Source organism: Cebus imitator, unplaced genomic scaffold, assembly GCF_001604975.1.
Source record: "Cebus imitator isolate Cc_AM_T3 unplaced genomic scaffold, Cebus_imitator-1.0 Scaffold440, whole genome shotgun sequence".
Taxonomy (NCBI): Eukaryota; Metazoa; Chordata; class Mammalia; order Primates; family Cebidae; genus Cebus; species Cebus imitator.
The window spans coordinates 708,698-731,967 of record NW_016107755.1 but is presented as its reverse complement, the minus strand read 5'-3'; the positions used below and the strand labels follow the sequence as shown (position 1 = coordinate 731,967).

General features: G+C 41.8%; 1 protein-coding gene and 1 pseudogene across 3 annotated transcripts in view; one reads left to right on the top strand and one right to left on the bottom strand.

Moving 5' to 3' along the window:
* Positions 1-4,450: 4,450 nt before the first annotated feature.
* Positions 4,451-5,596, bottom strand: LOC108290646 (annotated as a pseudogene).
* Positions 5,597-15,019: 9,423 nt separating this feature from the next.
* LOC108290626 (E3 ubiquitin-protein ligase TRIM39) overlaps positions 15,020-23,270 on the top strand; it is a 16,943-nt gene continuing 8,692 nt past the window's right edge. Inside the window, exons 1-4 of one of the 3 annotated variants that reach the window (XM_037732042.1) lie at positions 15,020-15,158; positions 17,125-17,256; positions 17,519-17,978; positions 18,993-19,088. In XM_037732042.1, coding sequence (XP_037587970.1) covers positions 17,526-17,978; positions 18,993-19,088 — 549 coding nt within the window. In that variant the 5' untranslated portion in view covers positions 15,020-15,158; positions 17,125-17,256; positions 17,519-17,525. The other 2 variants (XM_017510516.2, XM_037732041.1) reach the window with 2 other exon arrangements.

Below are 23,270 nucleotides of genomic sequence, written 5' to 3'. Positions count from 1 at the left end.
TCTACACTAAAAATACAAAAATTAGCTGGGCGTGGTGGCAGGCGCCTGTAATCCCAACTAATCAGGAGGCTGAGGCAGGAGAATCGCTTGAACCTGTTAGGCAGGGGTTACAGTGAGCTGAGATCTCGCCATTGGACTCCAGCCTGGGCAACAGAGCAAGTCTCTGTCTCAAAAAAAAAAAAAAAAGTGCTGCTTCTATCAATATCCTGATTCTTCCACTGAAATGTCACTTCGTTAAGCACATCTTGTACTTGTGTGATATGAAAACAAGGCTTTGCCTAAAGACCAGAGTATGCAAGGGAGCACCTCTGGGATGATCTTGTGGCACTCAGCACTCAAGCAAGGTGGTAACGTAAGTCAGTCTCGATAGAAGTAAATTTTCCAGGCCCACTTAACAATAGGGACACAGAAAAGTGGTCCAAGGAACAATCTTCATGCTATTGTACTTAATAGTAATTTTCTTAGTTTCCTATAATTAGGTATGTACATATGAGCTAGTAGCAGCCACTGTCCTACAATCTAACTAGTTCATGCCCAACTCAATGCCTGCATCAGGGCTATTGCAGTGTCATCGAAACTCTTCTCCTCTCTCTGGTAAAGATTATCTAGAGACACCCATGAATTTTAATATCTATATCCTGTACTGGTTTGAACAGTGTCCCCCAAACTCATGTCCACCCAGAACCTCAGAATGTAATTTTATTTGAAAATAGCGTCTTGGAAGATATAATCAAGTTAAGATAAGATCATCCTGAATTAAGGGTGGACCCTTAATTCAATGACTAGCTTCCTTGTAAAGAGGGCAACTTGGATGCAGAGAGACACACCCATAGACAATGTGATGTGATGATGGAGGGAGAGATTGGAGTGATGAGTCTACAAGCCAAAGAATGCCAAAGATTGCCGGCAAACACCAAAAGCTAGGAGAGACGCATGAAACAGATGTTCCCTGAGACCTTCCAAGAGGAACCAACCTGCCTGACACTTTGATTTCAGACTTCTGGCCTCCAGAATTTTGACAGAATATGTTTCTGTTGTCTTAAACCACCTAGTTTTGGTAGCTTGTTAAAGCAGCCCTAGAAAATGAATGCATACCACCACTACTCCACAGTACATCTATTTTCCTTCCATGTGCCTGGCTTTTTTTTAATCTTCTCAGAGAATAGCTATAAACCCTAGTTTCTGTATCAACACATGGGATGGGGCACTGGGCAGAACAGCATGAGAATGAACAATTAGTATCAGATCAGCAACTTCACAGGTAAGGTAAAGGGCATGGGAATTTACTTCTGAAAGTTCTATAATACAAGACTCTTTAAACCCTGCGGTGTTTTTATATACATCTACAAATTCTGTGATACACTTTCTTTGAAAAGGCAGAGCCAAATTCCCCTCTCTTTGAGTGTAGTCAGTGCTTGATGACTGACTTCTAATAAACAGAAGTGATAGATGTGACTTTTGAAATTAAGTCATTAAAAACACTGTAGCTTTCTCCCTGTTCTTGCTCTTAAATCACTTGCTCTGGTGGATGCCATGCCATGAAGACACTTTAAGGAGATAAATGTGATGGGAAACACACCTTCTGTCTCAGGCACATGAGTGAGCCACCTTGGAAGAGGATCCTCCAGCCCTGCTCACGCTTTCAGAACTGCAGCCCCAGCTTGTATCAACTGGAACCACATTAGACCCTGAGCCAGAGCCACTCAGCTATGCCATTTCCAGATTCCTAACCACGTAAACTGTGAGACAATACAAGTTTATTGTTTTCAACCATTAATCTTTGGAGTAAAACAGGGTAAGAGATAGAACCTTAAACATAGTCTTGAAGTCCTAATAAGTACTCTTCCTTCCTACAAGATACCCGCTATGTGATTTCTGCCATGTCTCTAACATACCTCTGGAACAAGAGCAATTCCAAATCCCTTAATCCAAGCTAGTGCATAGAATTCACAGGACCTCTGCCTTTGTCCTCCTTCAGCTCAGAGACTGATGTTCACATCATGAATGTGCTAAGAAAGGCAGAATCACGAGTGGAATCCAGTATCAGTAGCTGGGAGCAAAGAACACTTGCCATAAAGGTCTTTGGGTTTTTCACTGTGAGACTTTCACTTGTGAAAAAAATTAAAATAGGAAAGAAAATTTAATCATTTAAAACAAACATTGAGTATATTCTGTGGCAAGCATAGTACCAGACAGCAGGCATAAAAACGGTCCCTGCTTAGAAATTCACAGGAATCACAAACAGGTTTTGTAACAGAAGCTATTGCTGTACAATCATTTATATTCCCTTAGACCAAGATCTGGCTACAGAATTTGTGAATCCCAGTGCAAAACAAAAATGTAAGGTCCCAAGGGCCAGGCGCCATGGCTCATGTCTATAATCCCAGCACTTTGGGAGGCCGAGGTGGGCAGATGATAAGGTCAGAAGTTCGAGACCAGCCTGACCAACATGGTGAAACCCCATCTCTACTAAAAATACAAAAATTAGCCAGGCGTGGTGGTGCACACCTGTAATCCCAGCTACTCAGGAGGCTGAAGCAGGAGAATCACTTGAACCCAGCAGGCAGAGGTTGCAGTGAGCCGAGATCATAACACTGCACTCCAGCCTGGGCAACAGAGCAAGACTCTGCCTCAAGAAAAAAAAAAAAAAAAAAAAAAAAGGTGGGGTCCCTTGTTCAAGAATTTCAAGAGGATAGTAGCAAATCAGTAAACCAACTGCATAGGTATATGCCCATGAAGCTACATCTGCTCTTTCAGTAACCTTTTTTCTGGCTGATTGGGATGCTTAATTTACACCAAGGAGAAGCTTAGTATTACTGAAAGCACCACTCAACCAACGGAAAAACGGCAGTCAACAGACATAAATGCTAACTGAGGGCTACTCTAGTATTGAGTTTTCCAGTGGGATTGAGATGCAAGTGTCCACAGTGGTAACTGGGAGACTTCTTAAGATCACCTCTAAAATAAACTATGCATACTCACATTCTTATCTCAGTCTACCTCTTGGTAAACCCAAACCATGATATGTTTCATCTTTCAAACCATCTCTAACTTGGAATACTGTACAATGGAAAAATCTAAAGCTGTATCTCATTCAACAGGAATGAATGTAGTATAGTAATATTAGCTCTCACTATGGCAAAGAAAGTGATGGCTCTTCAAATCTGAATGATGAAAGACCTTGTGTTTGGACTGGAGACAAAAAGCTGTTATGAAGGCTGTTAAGCAGCAGTTACAGGGTCTTATTTATTTTAGAGCTACTTCTTCCCATAATGTACAACTGGATTAAAGGGTGGCAAGAATGAAGGTAGGAAAACCAATCAGGAAGAGAGAAACTCGCAACTGGTAAATAGGACAGAATATCTGCCAGGATGACTACCCACATCATTGACCAAAATAGAGAAAGCAAACTAAGTTGTCAAGAATAAATCAATCTGTGTTGCATAAGCGGCCACAAGTACTGGGAGCACCTACCCATTGAGCCCTGAATTTAACTAACAAGGAGTGGGAAATGAAGAGGACCAAAAGACCAATGTTGAGCACTCACTGGGAACTGATGGGTCTTTTTGATACTAAGACCAAATTAGGAACACAAAGCACTGACAATGCTGCCCATCCGACCACTGATCTTCACCAAGGAGTACTGAGGAAACTCAAAAGAAGAACCTGTATCCTAAAGATGATATCACAATCTCAGACCAACAACCAGTAACAAGACTGAATCAGCAATAGAAATGTTCAATAAAAGAAAAACCTGAGAGTTTCACAGATGAAGTCTACCAAACATTTGAGAAGAATTGGTATTAGTTCTTCTTTAAACTATTCTAAAAACTTGTAGAAGGAAGGAATCCTTTCGAACTCACTCCATAAGCCCAGTATACTCTGTTACCAAAATCAAACGAAGACAGAATTAAAAAAAGAAAACTATGAGCCAAAGCCTTGTCAATTTTATCTTTTCAAAAACCAACTGTTTTGTTGATCTTTTGTGGTTTTGTTTGTTTGTTTGTTTTTTGTTTTGTTTTTTTGACTCTACTTCATTAATTTCTAGTCTGGCTTTTATTATTTCTTCGTTTCTACTAATTTGGGGCACATTCTAGTTTTTTTTTTTAGTTCCTTGAGGTGAAATATTAAATTTTTTGAGATCTATTTTTTTATGTAGGCATTTTATTGCTATCAACTTCCCTCTTAGGACCGTTTTTGCCATACCCCATAGGTTTTGCTATGTTGAGTTTTCATTTTTATTTGTCTCAGGAAATTTTTATTTTTCTAATATCCTCATTGACCCATTGGTTCAGCAGCACTGCCCAACGTGTTCTCCTTGCCCACTGCCCAGAAAGAGCCAATTATCAAAACAGGGGAATTGCAATAAAGGAGAGTTTAACGTATACAGAACTGGCTGAATGGGAAACTGAAGTTTTTTTTGTTTTTTTTTTTTTTTTTAGAAAAAGAGGGCTTTTACAATGTTGATGAACTCATCTTAGAGTGCATGATTTATAAATACATAAATATTCATGCATACTTTTACAGTGATAACTACTGGAAGAATGAGAATGTTAAAAAAGCCAATCTAGACAGAGTCCTTCTCATTCCACCTCCCTCTTTATGTTGGTAATACCAGGAGTCTTTAGAGAGCTGCTGTGGTCTATGTCACGTTCATCCCAGCCTCCTTTCTAATCCTGTAGCTGATGATGGAAATGTGATAAATCTTCTGGCTTAGCTTTGATGCTTTTTCATTAATTCACTTCTGGTAGTAAATTGTGGCAGGTCTTCCACTTCAATCCCATCAGCCATTTCCATCACCTTGTCTAAAAGGTCTTTATTGTAACTGCAGCCCAGGAAGAGGTGGTTGGCCCAAACCATGGAGAGGGACAGCAGCTGGTCCAGGCGGCCACCGCCATCAGGCGGGTCGCGGTAGTCGGGCAGGTGGCGCAGGATGAATTCCATGCGGGCCTTTCATTGCTTCTCGCTCTCTGAGTAGGAGCGGAACTGCTCCGCGAAGTCGGCTGCCTGCCGCACCCCCGAGACCAGCTCCTCCACTGCGGCGGCCGCCTCACCACCGACCATGGTGTCAGCCGCAGCCGAGGCCCGGATAGCCCGCCGCCTTCCCGACGAGCACTCGAAACTGAAGTTTTATTACTCAAATCAGTCTCCCTGAAATTTGGAGACTGGGATTTTTAAAGGCTAATTTGGCCAGTAGGGTGCTAGAGAGTGGGGAATGCTGATTGGTTCAGCTGGAGATGAAATCATAGTGGGGAGGGATTGAAGCAGGTTTTTCTTGCTTTCTTCTGTTCCTGAGTGCGATTGCAGAACTAATTGATCCAGATTACCAGTCTGGGTGGCACCAGCTGGCCCATCAGAATGCAGGGTCTGAAAAATATCTTGAATGCCAAATATCTCAAACACTTTTACAATAGTGATGTTATGCATAGGAGCAATTGGGGAGGTTAGGAATCTTGTAGCCTCTGAGTTCACACCTCTTAAATCATAATTTCCAATCTTGTGGCCAATTTGTTAGTTTTACAAAGGCAGTCTAGTCCCCAGGCAAGAAGGGGTTTTGTTTTGGGAAAGGGATGTTATCTTTGTTTCAAAGTTAAACTATAAACTTCCTTTTTTTTTTTTTTTTTTTTGAGATGGAGTCTCACTCTGTCACCCAGGCTGGAGGTACAGGGGTACAATCTCAGCTCACTGCAACCTCCGCCACCCAGGTTCAAGCAATTCTCCTGCCTCAGCCTCCCTAGTAGCTGGGGTTACAGGCATACCCCACTATGCCCAGTTAATTTTTGTATTTTAGTAGAGACAAGGTTTCACCATCTTGGCCAGGCTGGTCTTGAACTCCTGACCTCGTGATCTACAAGCCTCGGCCTCTCAAAGTGCTGGGATTACAGCCGTGAGCCACCGCACCCGGCCTAAATTAACTTCTTCCTATAGTTAGCTCAGTATAGGAACACTCAGAATTGACCAAGGGCAATTTGGAATGTTCAAGGCAAGATGCAGTTTCTTAGGTCAGATCTCTTTCACTGTCATAATTTTCTAACTGTTATAATTTTTGGAAAGGTTGTTTCAGCTTTACTGTCTCCATATCCATCCCTAAGCTCTATGCAGTTTAGTTTTGCCTGTTTTTCTATCTTTATGTACAAATGAATCATGTGTTGAATGCCTTTGTATGTCTGGTTTGTTTTGCTAACACTTCCTACTTACCTGTTACTGCATGTAGCTGTAGTTCATTTGTTTTCATTTCTTTGTAGTATTCCACCTTATCAATGTGCCACAATTTATTTATGGTGTTGATAAATTCTGAGGTTCTTTGCCAGTTTTTGGCTGTTGTGAATATTTAAGTATGTATCTTAAATGTTTCTGCTTACAGTTGTGAGTAATTCTAGGAGTGGAACTGCTAGATGATTGGTTAAGCTTGTTTAATTTTAATACATAATTTCACATCATTTCCCAGAGAGGTTTTATCACCTCACAGCAGCTCCACCAAGCAGTGCAGAGTCCCCATTGCTTCACATTCTCTCAGTACTTGATATTTTCAGACTTTTGAATTTTAGCCATTTTTACTGAATATTTTCCACGATTACAAATGAGATAGTATATATTGTCCTATGTTTATAGGCCATTTGGTATTCTCTATTTGAAATATCTGTTCTGCCCACATTTTTCCATTGAGTCATCAACCTTATACTTCTGAAGGAGTTTTCTATTTATTTTTTAGAAAGAAATGACATTCATTTCTGACAGTTCCAGAGGCTGGGAAGTCCAAGGTCAAGGGGATGCATCTGGTGGGAGCCTCCTTACTCATGGGGACTCTGGATGGGAAAAACGCTAACTCTACCCAAATTAAGTTATATACTTGATGCTTTTCCATTCAAACTCACAATAAGGGCTTTTATTCTTTCAGGGGAGGAGATGGTAAAAAATGATTTCAGAGTTTACCTGGAATATATACCACGAATAAGAACATTCAAGAAAAAGTACAAAAATTACAGTAAAGTGAGACCCTCTGAGGTTTCAGAAAATCAACTAAAGAAAATCTGTGATGCTGCTGTAAAAACAGAGATACAGATGAAAGGGTTAGAGAACAAAATAAAAAACTGGAAACATCTCACAATGAAAGAATTTAACATTTAATAAGTGTGGTCAATGAGTAAAAGATGATTACTTAATAAATGGAGCTCACACAAGGAACCATTCATCCAAAACAGTGCTGTTCAATACAGTAGCTAGTCAAAACCCTTGGCCTCTTCCTGAAGGTTCACTGAAAAGTCATCTCACAAAAGGCAAATTAATGAGAGAAAAAGCATACACATTTATTTAATGTGCATGCAAGGATGACAAAGTCTGATTACTCACCTCCCAACAGGGTTCAGAAGCTTATATACTACCCTGGCAAAACAGGTTATGGGAGTGGGGAGAAGAGGACTTCTGTGGAGGGCAATAAAGAATTACTAGGGAAAATGAATGGATCTGGGAACAGAGATTGACATGTAAATAGTTCTCTTTGACAGTGAAAGAGTCTGTTCAGGTGTGATTACATTCTGGGTCTTACAAGGGAGGGCAAGAAAAAAACAACAGTTCTCCTGGGTGGGTCCAGATCTTAGGCAGAAAAAGAAACTTTACCTTATTTGGGAGAGAAGGTAGAGGATGGGAAAGTCACAGAGAACTTAGGGCTACTTCAGTTCACTATGCCACAGCACCGTATTTTTGGGGTATTCTGAGCCCCACAATGGCCAGAAGCACTTAACCATGGACCTAGTGATATAAGCATAAAATATACACTAGATTCCAAAGACTTGGTATACAAAAGTACATATCTTATTTGTAATTGTTTAAAATTGATTACATGTTAAAATGGTAATATTTTAAATATAATGGGTTAGGTTGGTAAAATAAAATACATTATTAAAGTTATTTTACCTGTTTCTTATCATTTTTTGTGCAACTATGACTACAAAACCTAAAATTATATAAGCAGATTCCATTATATTTCTTCTTTAGGCGACAGTCTTGCTGGAGTACAGTCACATGATTTGGGCTCACTACAACCTCTGCCTCCTTAGTTCAAGCAATTCTCCTGCCTCCCAAGTAGCTGGAATTACAGGTGTGCGCCACCAGGCCTGGCTAATTTTTTTGTATTCTTAGTAGAGATGAGGTTTTACCATATTGGCCAGACTGGTCTCAAACCCCTGCCCTCCAGTGATCCACCCACCTTGGCCTCCCAAAGTGCTGGCATTACAGATGTGAGCCACTGCACCTGGCTCACTTCTATTATATTCCTATTGGACAGCACTGCTCTGGAGAAAAAGATTCTCCTTTTTTGTATGATATTTTTAAAAGTAAAGATTTAAATGTAAGGAATAAAAAATACTGTAAAAAAAACCCAAGAAAGCAAATTAGAATCTGGAGGTCAGGATGGATTTCTTGAGGACAGGTAGGGGGGTGTGTGTTTGTGTTTGCACGCATGCACACAGGGATAGGACAAGCACACATGCATGTGTACATATGTACGTAGACCAATAAACAATCCAACAGGAAAAATGGGCAAAGGATAGAACTGAAAACAAATCTGAATAGCAAACAGTAACATAAATAATTTTGATTATTTTTAAAGGGAATTATTAAAGGGAAGAGAAATTATTAAAGGGAAGGGAAAACATAATTAAAAGTAACTAATTGGCTGGCAAAAAAATAAAAACAAAAATAATACCTATCTTTGCTAGGCATGTGGGAAGGGAGCAGGATCATACCTTGTTGTAAGAAAATGTAAAGATTAACAGCCTTCTGAGAAAGCAATATGGCAACATCCATTAGAAATATGCCATATCCTTCAACACAGAAACCTTTCTCACAGAAATAAACCCACTAGCATTTGACATGTGTTCAGAAAGTTGTTATTGTAATACTGTGTAGCAGGGAAAAAAAGGAAACTAAGTATCAATAGGAAACTAAGTGAATGCCTATCTACTCACAAAAGATTTTTAAAAATTGCCTGCAAAGCAAGATCCATTATGTAATTATCAAGAATTATACAAATTTTTAAAAATATGAAAATATCAGCAATGGCAGCACTATAGGAAAACAGACTACAGTAGTTCCTTCTTATTCTCGGAAGACATGTTCCAAGATCCCCAGTGGATGCCTGAAACCACCGATAGTACAGAACCCGATTGCTGTTAATAGGAACTTTTTTTGGTGATGTTTCCCACCCACAATTTTAATAACTTTTCTATCTTAACTAAGGGCTTAACATGAATTGTGGCTACAACTTTTCCATTTTGAAGTGTAACAGCAAAACTAGCAAAAGTTTTTTTCCTTTTTCATAATTTCAGGGACAGAAGATTTGTTCTGACCATAGATCTTAGCAAACTCAGCATTTAAAAAATTTCCTTATTAAGTCAAGAACTTTTACCTTTTCACTTAATAGAAGCACTTTACGGCTTCTCTTTGGTATATCCAAGTTGCCACCATTAGTACTCTTGCACGCCACTGTCATGTAAAATAAGGGTTCCATGAATATAAGTACTGTGATACTTAGGCAGTAGAACTGATAACCAAGAAGGCTATAGAGTGACTAAATGGACAGGCTGCATATACAGTGTGGATACCAGGCAAAGGGATGATGCAAATCCTGGGGAGAGATGGAGTGGTACAGCAGGAGATTTCATCATGCTTATCAGAATGGTGCAGTGTCTAATTTAAAACTTAGGAATTATTTCTGAAATTTTCCACTTAAAATTTTCAGATTGTGGTTGCCAAGAGTAACTGAAACCTTGAGAAATGAAACCGAGGATAAGGGGAGGACTACTGTATTTCATTATATGCTGGTGTGGATAGAAATAGGCACAACCTTACTGAGGAGAGCAAAAATCACCTGGTAACCACTGAACAGGCCCCAGAGACAAAAACTCCTTATCTGAGGAATTTCGATGGAAACAGAGACAACCTGGTGACCACCAAACAGGCAAAACTCCTTTTCTGGGAATTCAAAAGTAATTAAACTTTCCTAGTATCTAAAGTCTGGTTCCAGGCCTCTTTCAACTTTTATAAGTAACTAAAATTTCTATACATCTCTGAAATGCCATGCCGAAACTCATTTTACAGCCCTAAGCTCCTGCTTTAAGGTCCATAAATACCCCTAAAGAAAAATCCACAGCAGCACACTCCGTCCTCTTGCTGAGGCGCCCCACTGCACTCTTCTGCAGTGTTCTGTAACCGCCCAAGGGGTTCATCTTGGCTGCTGCCTAGACAGAGTCAATTCATTGAGACAGGGGGATTGTGAAAAACTAGAGAAAAACTAATTCACGCAGAACCTGCTGTGTGGATGACCAGAGTTTTATTACTCAAATCAGTCTCTCCAGCAGCATTGGGGAGCAGAGTTTTAAAAGGTAACTTGGTGGGTTGTGGGAAGCCAGTGGATCAGGAGTGCTGATTGGTTAGAGACAAAATCATAGGGAGGCAAAACTGTCTTCCTGCACTGAGTCAGTTCCTGGGTGGGGGGCACAAGATCAGATGAGCCATTTTGGCGGCCAAGGTAAGTGGATAACCTGAGGTCAGGAGTTGGAGACCAGCCTGGCCAACACGGTGAATCCTGTCTCTACTAAAAATTTTTTAAAAATTAAAAAATATAATTAGCCAGGGGTGGTGGCACACACCTATAATCCCAGCTACTTGGGAGGCTAACACAGAGGAATTGCTTGAACCTGGGAGGTAGAGGTTGCAGTAAGCCGAGATCGTGCCATTTGCACTCCAGTCTGGGTGACAAGAGCGGGACTCCATCTCAAAAAAAAAAAAAAAAGATCAGATGAGCCAGTTTACTGATCTGGTAGTGCCAGCTGACCCATCAAGTGCAGGTCTGCAAAATACCTCAAGCAAGGATCATAGGAGCAGTTTAGGGAGGGTCAGAATCTTGGAGCCTCCAGCTGCATGACTCCTAAATCCTAATTTCTAATCTTGTGGCTAATATTATAGTCTAGTCCCCAGGCAAGAAGGAGGCCTGCTTTGGGAAAGGGCTGTTAGTCTTTGTTTAAACTATAAACTACATTTCTCCCAAAGTTAGTTCAGCCTGTGCCAAGGAATGAACAAGAACAGCTTGGAGGTTAGAAGCAAGATGAAGTCGGTTAAGTTAGGTCTCTTTCACTTTGCAAAAGTAGTTTCTGTTCTTCCTTTCTAATAAACTTTCCTCTTTTCAAACCTACACTGTTTGTACGTATGGTAAATTCATTTTACCTACCTGCAAGTCGACTACTTCCTGGTGCCAGGACTCTGACACCTTGCCAGGTACTTATAGAAAGATGAAGAATCTAATAGAATTTTAAATTTCCATGTCTTCCAACCCAGCAGCTCAACTTCCAGGAAGTTATCCTACTAATATAATAGCATGATGATCTAAAGATATATGTGCAAGGATGCTCTCTACAAACTTCATTTAATAAGATGTGCAAAGGGCCGGGCACGGTGGCTCAAGCCTGTAATCCCAGCACTTTGGGAGGCCGAGGCGGGTGGATCACGAGGTCAAGAGATCGAGACCATCCTGGTCAACATGGTGAAACCCCGTCTCTACTAAAAATACAAAAAAAAGTGAGCTGGGCATGGTGGTGCGTGCCTGTAATCCCAGCTACTCAGGAGGCTGAGGCAGGAGAGTTGTCTGAACCCAGGAGGCGGAGGTTGCGATGAGCCGAGATCGCGCCATTGCACTCCAGCCTGGGTAACATGAGTGAAACTCCATCTCAAAAAAAAAAAAAAAAAAAAAAAGATGTGCAAAGAACCTTAAATGTCTACTCAAAATTGTTGAATAAATTCCATGTCTACAAAATGACTAATGCAGACTTGAAAAAGAGTGAGGTAGCTCTATGTCACCAAACTGGAACAATAAAAGACAGCCATTATAAAGTATATAAAGCAAGCTGAAGACTGTCTTTATGTTTGAAATTATTCATAATAAAAAAATATTTTTAATGCAGGGGGGATTAGATACTTTGCCTTCTCATGAGAAAGGATCTCACAAATCTTGGACAATTAAACCCCGCCCTCATCCCTTCCATCTCATCATATCTGACCTCAACCAGTTTCCTACCTACACTGTTCATATGCCCATTTGCTCTACATGACTCAGTCATTTCAAGATTGCTTCTGTTTTTCCTTTCTGATACAAAAACAATGTTAAAAATGTATGTTTAAAATTTGTTTAATTTCATCCCATTGTTATCGTTTCATTTTTGCATATTCCTTTGTTGAAAACCCTTTGGTATAAACCAACATCAAAACTCGGTGTTATTTCACCCTTCTTGAACTGTAATTCTTTTTAAACAAGGAATAGCCTTTCTTGTTTCGAGAATATACTTATACTCTAGCACATTCAAAAATCTTGGCAACTTTCAAAGGCCATAATAAGTTTGTTAAGAGCTCAGATCCCCTTTATTATTGTTATTAAATAGACAGATGAAAATAACAGATTATACATTGTTTTCACTCTTTCCCATTTACTACCTCTTGAAAAATACTGGGCACTTCACTATTATCCTGTCACTATTTGTGTTGGTATGACTCAAAAGCTAAGAATGGTTTTTACATTTTTTTAATGATTGGGGAGGGAGGGTCAGAATCCAAGGGAATATTTCATGACATTTGAAAATATCATGAATTCAAATTTGAGCATCCATAATAAAGTTTTATTGGAATACAGCCATGCTCATTTGGCTTTTGTTTGTTTGTTTTTGGAGGCAGAGTCTGGCTCTGTCGTCCAGGCTGCAGTGCAGTGGCACGATCTCGGCTCACTGCAACCTCTGCCTCCTGTCCTGAAGCAATTCTCCTGCCTCAGCATCCCAAGCAGCTGGGATTACAGGTGCCTGCCACACGCCCGACTAAGTTTTGTATTTTTACTAGAGACAGGGCTTCACTGTGTTGGCCTGGCTGGTCTCAAACTCCTGGCCTCAGGTGATCCGCCCACCTCGGCCTCCCAAAGTCCTAGGATTACAGGCGTGAGCCACGGCGTCTGGCCTACAGTTAGTATTGACTAATGATGTTTTCACACTGCAAGAAGAAAGTTAAGTATGGACCACAAAGCCATAAAGATGTCCTCTCTGGCTCTCTACAGCAAAGATTTGCCAAGCCCTGTTACATGTCATACTACTTGCACTTTATAACTTTATAGTTTTACCTAGACATTCTCCCATTTTTCCTTCCATATTCAGCATAAAATCCCCTTAATATCAGTCTCTAGGCAAGCACATTCTTCATAGTCCTTAGAATCAGCAGGGCGTCGTGGCTCACGCCTATAATCCCAACACTTTGGGAGGGCGAGGCGGGTGGATCACGAGGTCAGGAGTTCAAGACCAGCCTGGCCAAGACGGTGAAAGCCCGTCTCGACTAAAAATACAAAACTTAGCCGGATGTGGGGGCAAACGCCTGTAATCCCAGCTACTCGGGAGGCTGAAGCAGAGAATCGCTTAAACCCGGGAGGCGGAGATAGCAGCAAGCCAAGGTCAAGCCACTGCACTCCAGCAACAGGAGACTCCTCTAAAAGGGAAAGAGAAAGGGAGAGAAGAATTGGACTTTCTCTTGTTAATTTCTTGTTAATTTCCTTAGTCTAATCACATTCCTGGTTATCTACAAACTGAAAACCAGAAAGGAGGGCTATCAACGTCTTAAGCACCGCAAATTAACAAATCAAAACCAAAACCAAATCTGACCATCACCACTCTCCCTCTGGAGCCAGGGCTAAGGACGCTCAATGCCCAGTTAGTGGCTTTCAAACTCCCTTATAAGTGAGGCATCTTGTGAATTGGAACAAGCACTGCTGCTAAAATCCCTAACGGCCATATAGCAATGCGAAAAAAGGTGTCGAATGTAATTTTCTCAAATGTAATCTTCTTCAATAGTTGGCACCAAAAAAAAAAGGAACAGTAAAGAAAAAGTAGACTCCTGTAATTAGCGTGTATGATAGATACCTCAGACATTGAATCATATTTTCTGCAACTAAACAGTTTCTGGCTCCCCAAGGTGAGAGGCTAAATAATGCAAGGTGTTTGTAAACAGCAGCACACCTTACACCGGAAACTAGAGCACTTTCTCACCAAGCAGAGTACATCAAAATTTGCTCACCTCTTTCAATCAACATTCTGCATGACTAGTGTTGGGGGCGGGAAGGCGGAGCTAGCTATCTTTTCTACCAGCCGGGTCACACCCCCCCATCACTAACCCCTCCTCCTCAGCTCCTTCACACCTCTATCCAGTACTAACCCCTCCCCAGCCCCATCACCTCTTCCCCGGTCTCATCACCTCATCCACTTCCACCAAACTCACAGATCAGGTAAGCTTCCAGCAGCAGGCGAGCAAAACAGGGAAGCTATACTACAAAAGTCCGCTGTCCCTACACAAACACTATCTGCACCTGCCAAGAAAGTCAAGTCACAGCCCCAGAAGTGAAAAGAACAGACCTTGGCTCTCACCCAGTTAACCAGCTTTATCCAGCGCACGTGTTGCGGTCGGACCCCGTGCGAAAGAGCTAAGGACACAAAGGTGAGCAGTAGAGTCGCGGTTCCAGCTCTCTCCCGGCTCCCACTGCAGCGGGGTGGGTAATTTTGGTAAATTTCGCCAAGCAGAAGCAGGACAAAGAGCATTTGGAGTCTACCGCGGGGAGAACTTACCTAATCCCTGAATGTTAAAAGGCCAAAAACTCCACTAGTCGGAAGTGACGTGCCAGCTGAGCCCCGCAGGTCCGCCACGTAATTGGCCGCCGCCACAGCTAGCCACCCTCTCACCGGACTGGCCCGAAGACAGGAAAAGTGTGGAAGTCCACAAGCCGCCCCCGCCCCGCCCTCCTCAGCGACTCCCGGCTGCACCGGGGAGCGGCGGCACCTGGCCAGGGTCGGGGCCTGGAGCCTGGACGAGACAGGCTCGCCGGCCGGGGCGCCCGTCCAGCGCCCTGCGGGCAATGGGCTTCAGCGCTCGGGCACGCGCATGCGCGGGCCTCTCTCTCCAGAGGATTCCTCGGGTCACCTGGCCGCCAGCATCTCAGCCACCTGCCCCTCCGGGTCCCTTCTCGCCCTTGATTCCTCCTGCTGGTTCTCATCGCCAGGCCTCTTTCTTCTTCTTCCGCAGGCACTGCTAGACCCGGCCGCGACCGCCTGCCGACACCCTGGGTTCCACTGACACGAGCCTCGGTGCGGCTTCCGCTTCCGGCGAGTATTGTGTGTCGCGCCGCGGGGCGGGGGCGAGGGGAGGAGGAAGGAGGGAGGCAGCGCTCCGGCGGCTCCGCGCCCCGCACTCCCGGACCCGAAGCCGGGAAGGTAGGTGCTGTCCCGCCGCCGCGCCCGGGCCTGGGGCATGCCCCCGCCGGCCGGCTCCGCACGCCGCGTCCCAGCGCCCCGCGACTGCGTCACCGGCCCCCTGCACGTAACCACAGCTGCCTCCGCCCGCCTCGGGCCCGGGCGGACGTTTTGCCGCCCCGGCGACGTCAGCGCGTCCGGCGTTGCTTGGCTACCCCGCTGTTCCCCCGTCCCGCTGCTGCTCACCTCCCCGGGTGAAACTCTGACGCAGTCACCGCGGGTCTCGGCTGCGTCATAGCGTTGGGCATCCCACCTTCACGTCATACCTCTTCCTCACCTGGACACGCATCCCTCCCTACCCTGTCAACCACGACGTTTCCTCTTTCCCCTCTCTAATCCCCCTGCCCCAGATCTGGCGGAAGAAGGTGGAGATGGGGGTGGGACAGAGTTGTGGACCCCCGCTCAGGAGAGGATCGCAAGGTGGGACACCCTGAACAGTGGTGGAAACAAAATGAGTATGTCCCTGAAGTTTGCCCTTCAGCTGAGACACAAGGAGTAGATGGAGAGGAAGGACCAACCCAGAGGCACTCAAGGTCTCACTATGGCTATAGCTCCAAGTCCTCGCCATTCCTCCCTAACCCTTTCCCCATTTCCCTCACCACTTCTTTGCCAGTCTAGATCCATCCTGGTGCCTTACCGTGCATACAGTTCTACTCAGGTGAGGAGGCCACTTAATTTGTAAAAGACTGAGGAAGGGGTAGGGTCACCACTAGTCAAAGTTGGATTCCCACAGGTAGAGAACAATCATCTGACTGAACTTCTCTCCTATTGCTGACAGAAGAAATTCAAGTCCAAAGAAGTTATCAGCTCCTACACCAAACCAAACACATTTGTGTGTGCCAACCATATATACGGGAACAGTTGTTGTTAACCCATCTCATTACATGGCCACTTATCTCTCAGCACATAGATCTACCAAATTTCCTTCCTTCCATTAGGTCCCTGGATAAGGATGGGGGTCAGGGGGAGGAAGGGTTATGGGAATAGGTAAGTCAACTTACCTATGGCGAAAAGTATCGACGTTTTAAGGATGGATTGGGGGACCAACCTTCTGTTTCATAAATCTCTCTGATGTATCTCCAGTTCTTCTGAGGCTGCACTTGAGGGAGATCTGATTGCCTCTCTTCTCTTAATTCCCAACCACTTCAGAACCTATTATGCCCAGGCATTAGTTATCAATAGCTATATTGAAAGAGTCCAGTCACTACAAATAGACATGTTGCTCTCTTTTCAAGAAGTTGTTGGCGTGGGCTCAGTAATGCACTCTTTAATGTAGTTGCCATAATTTATCAGTTTTCAGCAGTTATGAGTGTCCAAATGCACACAATAGAAATGGAATGTTGCATGAAACATTTCATTCCAAGAAGAGGGCATACTTCCTTTAGGCTAGTCTGATGAAAGGAAGAACAATTTCAGGTTTTCCTGCAAAGAGGTTGTCACCTTTGCCTCATTCATTCCATTTATTACACTTTAGAACAGTGTTATCTAACCCTTTGAATTTGAGGACTCTTTTTGCTTATCTGTGGTGACTGATAGAACAAAAATTATGCCCAGACTTTTTTTTTAAGCTTATCAGCTATCATTAGTGTCAATGTATTTTATGTCTGGCCCAAGACACTTCTTCCAGTGGGCCCGAGGAAGCGAAAAGTTTGCATATCGTGAGAGAACAATGTCAGAGAATCAAGCTTAGACTCCAGTGGACTTATCATAAAGCTCTCATAACATTAAAATATGACTAATATAAGAAATGTTAATATTTTTATGACTTTTTTACTCCCCAAATTCCTTTCTTGTCTATTAGAAGCATATGTCAAACTAGGATACAGTGATCTGGAACTATTGGTTCTAAGATACAAGTGGAATGAGCCTGGATCAGAAGAAGTATGCTGAGCTAGAGTTGAAGGAAGCTTCTCTTTCTAACGAGAAAGCAGAGGTAAGAGACAAGATAGATTGGGGGTTGGGTGTCAGTTTACTAACAAAAAAAGTTGATCGTTGGGAGTCACAAGTTTTGGAAATGGAGAAACAAAGGGGTTGAATTGATTGGAAGAGAATATGGAGAATAACAAGATGAGGCAAAAATCTGGAGTTAGGACTTAACATAGGGGTAAATGTCAGGCAGGGATACAAAAATAAATAAATAAATAAAACGTTCAATTAACATTTTTATTTTCTTTGTCCCCTTCCCCACCCCCAAGTTAAATTATGGCAGAGACAAGTCTGTTAGAGGCTGGGGCCTCTGCAGCCTCCACAGCTGCAGCTTTGGAGAACTTACAGGTGGAGGCGAGCTGCTCTGTGTGCCTGGAGTATCTGAAGGAGCCTGTCATCATTGAGTGTGGGCACAACTTCTGCAAAGCTTGCATCACCCGCTGGTGGGAGGACCTAGAGAGGGACTTTCCTTGTCCTGTCTGTCGAAAGACATCGCGCTACCGCAGTCTCCGGCCTAATCGGCAACTAGGCAGTATGGTAGAAATTGCCAAGCAGCTGCAGGCCGTCAAGCGGAAGATCCGGGACGAGAGCCTCTGCCCCCAACACCATGAAGCCCTTAGCCTTTTCTGTTATGAGGACCAGGAGGCTGTATGCTTGATATGTGCAATTTCCCACACCCACCGGGCCCATACCGTTGTGCCACTGGACGACGCTACACAGGAGTACAAGGTGGGGAATTAGACACATGATGTCAATGTGGGTAAAAAGGAAGGACCTCAGAGGATGAGATATACTCCCATGTGGAGATTGTAAGCTCCTACTACTCACTCTGTATTCTCCTCAGAGCTGTATGTGCAGGGGCACACAGTGTGTGTGATGAGTTGTCCTCTAGCTTGAAAAAGGACAATGGTGAGAATTGCCCTAAAATTTCTTTCTGACTTTTGCAATACATATGAGTCTTATGGGTGAATATTGTTATGTGTGGTCTTGGAAGATATCATAATTTTCATAAATGAATGAAACCACATGGAGATTAAACTTAGGAAGAACTAAAAAGTAGTCTGGTTTTCATTCTGCCTATCTGCTCAGAATGCTCCTTGTTTTCACACTGGTATTGGGAATAGGTAATATCACTTTAGACTGATATTCAACAGACTAAGCTGAACCATTCTGTTGTTTGCAGCTTCTCCAGGTAATCGGTAACATGGCATATCATTGAACTTACTGCTGAGACACAGGAAAATGTTTAAATAAAGGAAACGAGATATTAATATGTTAGCATTTTATCATATACTTTGCTTAATTATTTTAGTCTTGAAAGTAAGATTTCAGGTAACTTACAGTATAATAAGTTTTTATTTTAGGTGGATAGAGGTGGATGGGAAGACAGGTTTAAAGAAAGGTATTAGGGTACAGAAGGTTGCTTTGATGGTAATAGGCAGTTGCCTCAGTAAGAAAATGGAAAGATTTGAGGAAAGACACGGAGTTGGTGACAACTATCTCAGATTCCGTAAGAGGACAGTTGGGTGAACAGAGAAGGTGATGTGGACAGGCTGGTGGCAGGAAGAGGGACTGTAGGAAGTTGACATCCCAAATTATAGGCAAGAAAGGAAATCAGATCAAGAGGCAGTAAAATGGCTAGGAAGCAAATAAATGGTTTAAAACAAATAGTTTAATCTCTGAATGATAGATGTACCAGTCCACCCCAAATGTCACCACTCCCACTTCCTCCCTACCCTTCAGGAAAAACTGCAGAAGTGTCTGGAGCCCCTGGAACAGAAGCTGCAGGAGATCACTCGCTGCAAGTCCTCTGAGGAGAAGAAGCCTAGTGAGCTCAAGGTAAAGGCAGGCAACCCCATGTAGGCTGCTCTGAAGGGTATTGCCTCTGAGGGAATTAACTATATATAATTTAATCCGCCAATTCTGGTTCATTAGAAAAATGCAGTTCCCTTAGATGAGAACATGTACTGGGAAAAAAAGAAAAACGCAGTTCTCAGCAGGGCATGGTGGCTCACACTTGTAATCCCAACAATTCTGGAGGCCAAGTTGGGCAGATTGAGCTCAGGAGTTTGAGACCTCCCTGGGCAATGTGGTAAATCTCATCTCTACTAAAATACAAAAAAAATTAGCTGGGAGTGGTGGTGTGCACCTGTAGTCCCAGCTACTCAGGAGACTGAGGCAGGAGCATTGCTTGAACCTGGGCGGTGGAAGTTGCAGTGAGCTGAGATTGCACCATTACACTCCAGCCTGGGCAACAGAGCGAGACTCTGTCTCCAACAAAAAAAGAAAGAAAAATGTAGTTCTCTCAAAAATGATGGTATTTTATTAGGCTTGATTGTCATTAAAGATTGTATTTAAATTACTTGTCATGAATTAAGCTTTAAGAGGGATTTAAGGGAAAAGAACAGATAGAATATCTTACATCTGGTTAGCTGAGAAAGCTCTTGTCTCTTGGACTCCTTTTTTAAAGCAGCAAAGGAGGCTCTGTGCTGAGAAGGCAGGGATGGGAATTTCTTAGAGGAATTGAAGAGAGGAGAATTTGGAAGATTCACTGGGGAGAAAGGGAAAAGGAGCTGACCAAGAATCTCAGAAGAACTATCCAATGACATTAGGACCACATTTTTATAACTCAAGTAAGCTAGATGATGTTGGTTCCATCCTAGAATGTTCTTCCCCTCTCCATCCTCCACCACAGGATCTTATTCATCTCTATGGTGCAATGAAAACCATTTCCTATGCAGCCTTTCCTGACCCTTCAGAAATTAACTTTCTTAATTTTCATACAGTTTTGCACCTCTTTTATAGCATTGCCTTATTTGTAGCGTGGTATTTTGGTGTCTGTCTTGTTTCTTCGATTGAACAGTGAACAATTATCATTTGTAGCAAAAATAATAACTAGAATTGAGTTCTGTGCATTAATTCATAAAGTATCCATGATAATCCAGATTTATAGGGTTGTTAGCATCTTAAGAGTTCAGGCCAAATTGGGTAAGTGAGACATAGAAAAGCTATGAAAAGGACAAAGAGAAGGAAATCCTGAGATCATCTTTAGTAAAATGTAGGGGTAAACTTAGATATTCTTTAAGGTAGGTATTATTACCTTCAGCTTACACAGAAGGAAATGGACTTTGGATAAGCAGCTAGTCCAAGATCATAAAGCCAGGAAGTGGGTAAACCAGGAATACTAGTTCTTCATGAATCAGTAAATATTTGTTAAGCTCCTGGTTTAGGCCGAACCCTGTACTTGACACTGAGGAACAATGAGCAAAAACACAGTTCCTGCCCTCCTTGAGCTTAAAGTTAAATGGAGAAAATAGGTAATGGCACAAAAAGCATAGCTGCAAGTTCATAAGAAGACAACATAGAAATTTGGCCTCATTAAAGGTTTCCCAAAGAAGTAATGAGTTTTTAACAATGGACATTTAGGGATCGCCAGAAATTAAATACAAGTTTTAATTTGTAGAAAGAAATATTTAAATGAATGACAACATTTCATCAGAAAGCAAATACTACTACCTTAGTGCTTTATACATTTTACCAAAGTAAGCATTTGAATTTTTAAAAATTTGAACCAATTTTGGTTACAAAGGTTAACTTTTAAAAAAGTTTTTTGTTCTTTTAAAGGCCTTCTGAGAAACCTAAAAATACGAAAATGGGGCTTATTACTAGTCATTAACTCTCTTCTTCATGTTGATTACCTTCTTGAAGGTAAACGATACAGAGGGAAATACACTTTTTTAAAACCTTCTAAGTGTTTGAACAGAACTGTAGTGGTTTTTAAATTGTAAATTGTCATTTCAGTGGCCTCTGAAACTACCACCAGCATTCCTCTTGTAACCATCTGAATTCTCTCTCCTCCCTTATCAGACTCAATGCCGCTTTTAAAAATCATTTGTAATTATGCTAACTGAAAATTACAGGTAAAATAACCTATATATGTAATTTTAAATTTTAAAGAGCCTTATCGTGTCTCAATATAATATAACACATAATGAAACATAACTGATGATAAAAGATGGTATGTAATATTTGGACATGACTACCCTGAAAGAGTAGTTTACAGTGTAGCCAGTTATATGCTTGCACCTATATGTGTCATCAGCAATGCAATAAATACAAATTCAGACTGAGATGGATATGTGTCAATGTGATTGAAACACCATAGGTAGCTTAGCTGTTGGTGATACGATTTTTTATAATAATTTTTGGTAAAATTCTAAGTAAAACAAAATATAATTTTGAGTTTTATTCAGCTATTGCTAAAAAATTCATGTCTAGTAAAACCATGTAAGAATTAGTCTGTGTTTATACTATATAAAATGGCATTCAAGCCCAGGCCTATGTTTTTTAATATCCAGCAGAACATTAGAAAATGTTACAGGTCAATTCACTATGCCGGGTTGTCTCACACATTGGAGGAGTGCTAGCATCCTTGTCAGGAACTCCCCCAAACATGAATATGACACAAGAATATGTGTCCATTTCCGAAATATTTTCAGAGGGAGGTAACACCTTCATTAAGAACCATTGCCCTACAAATATAGTGAAAAAAAAAAAAAGAGATTATGGGTTTATAAGAGGAAGAGCCTTTTTGCTTCCTATTTATCACAGTCATGAATGTTAAACTTACACCCATACATCACCCCTAAACAAACACACATGCATGCACACACATGTACTCATGCACTCACATACACAAAAAGGCTGTGTTTTACTGAGGGCAGCTGTGAGAATATATTTTGTTCAGATGTGCACTGAGAAGGCAGCAGTGGAAAGTGAAGCAGCAAGTGGCCCTGAAATAAAAAGAACTAGTCAGCCTCTGCTAGGAACTAGCTTGAATCCACAAATGCCATGCTTGTCATCCCCATCCTGGCTTTGCATCCTCACTCACCACCCTCAGGCCTGCCTTTCGTTCCCTATCCACTTCTAGAGTCCCACCCTCTCCTGCTCACTTTGCTTCACCATCAGTCACATGATGCTTGAGGAATCTTTCTTTGGGAAGATCACTATTTATTTTAGTGGAGATGCAGAAGAGAAGATACACTGATAATTCTCAGAAAGTGTTATGGCTGGTGTTTGAGTCCTATATTATCAAATTTCAGGAATGCTAGAGGCTTCAGTCTATGTGCTGGCTTAAAGAAATCATGTTTCAAATTTCAAGCAGCGAATTACTAATAAACCTCTGGAACCTGTTCCTGGGGTAGGAATTGCCAATTCTCTGAAGTGACTTGAAACAATTTAACAAGTTCAGCCCTGAAATCTACATATGTATATTTTGTAACAACCCATTATTAAACTCTTAACTGATTCTTATACTTTCCCAGTTGGTTCTCTGGTTTTTATCTGGTGGATGTGTTGCAATATGCAAAGAATGACAACTTTTAACTTTTTAGTATTTGTACTTTTCATTGTGTTGTTTTTATTGTTGTTTGTTTTGAGACAGAATCTCACTCACCCAGGCTGGAGCACAGTAGTGATCATAGTACACTAACTTGAACTCTAGGATTCAAGCCATCCATCCTCTTGTCTCAGCCTTTTGAGTAGCTAAGACTGCAGATGTGTACTACCACACCCAACTAATTTTTTTTTTTTCTTTTTAGTTGAGACAATGTCTCATCATGTTGTCAGGTTGGTCTCGGACTCTTGGCCTCAAGTGATCCTCTCACCTGGGCGTCCTGAGCACTAAGTTTACAGGCATGAGCCTGTACTTTCCTTTTCTTGACAGATTGAATTAACTAGAACTTTACAGTTGGTAGTAACACAGCTATCTCTGGTATCTGTAATAGTGAATGTTATATCATTGAGTTTTTTATCTTACATTAAAAATACATATGTATCCCTAATGGTCACTACCAAGTCGTCAGTGGGGGGTGATGGGGATGGAGCCATTCTTTACAGAAGGAAATTCCAATGAAGCAGAAAATGAGTGTTCTGTTAAACCTTATTTATTTATTTATTTATTTATTTATTTATTTATTTTTTTTTTTTTTTTTTTTTTTTTTTTTTTTTTTTTTTTTTTTT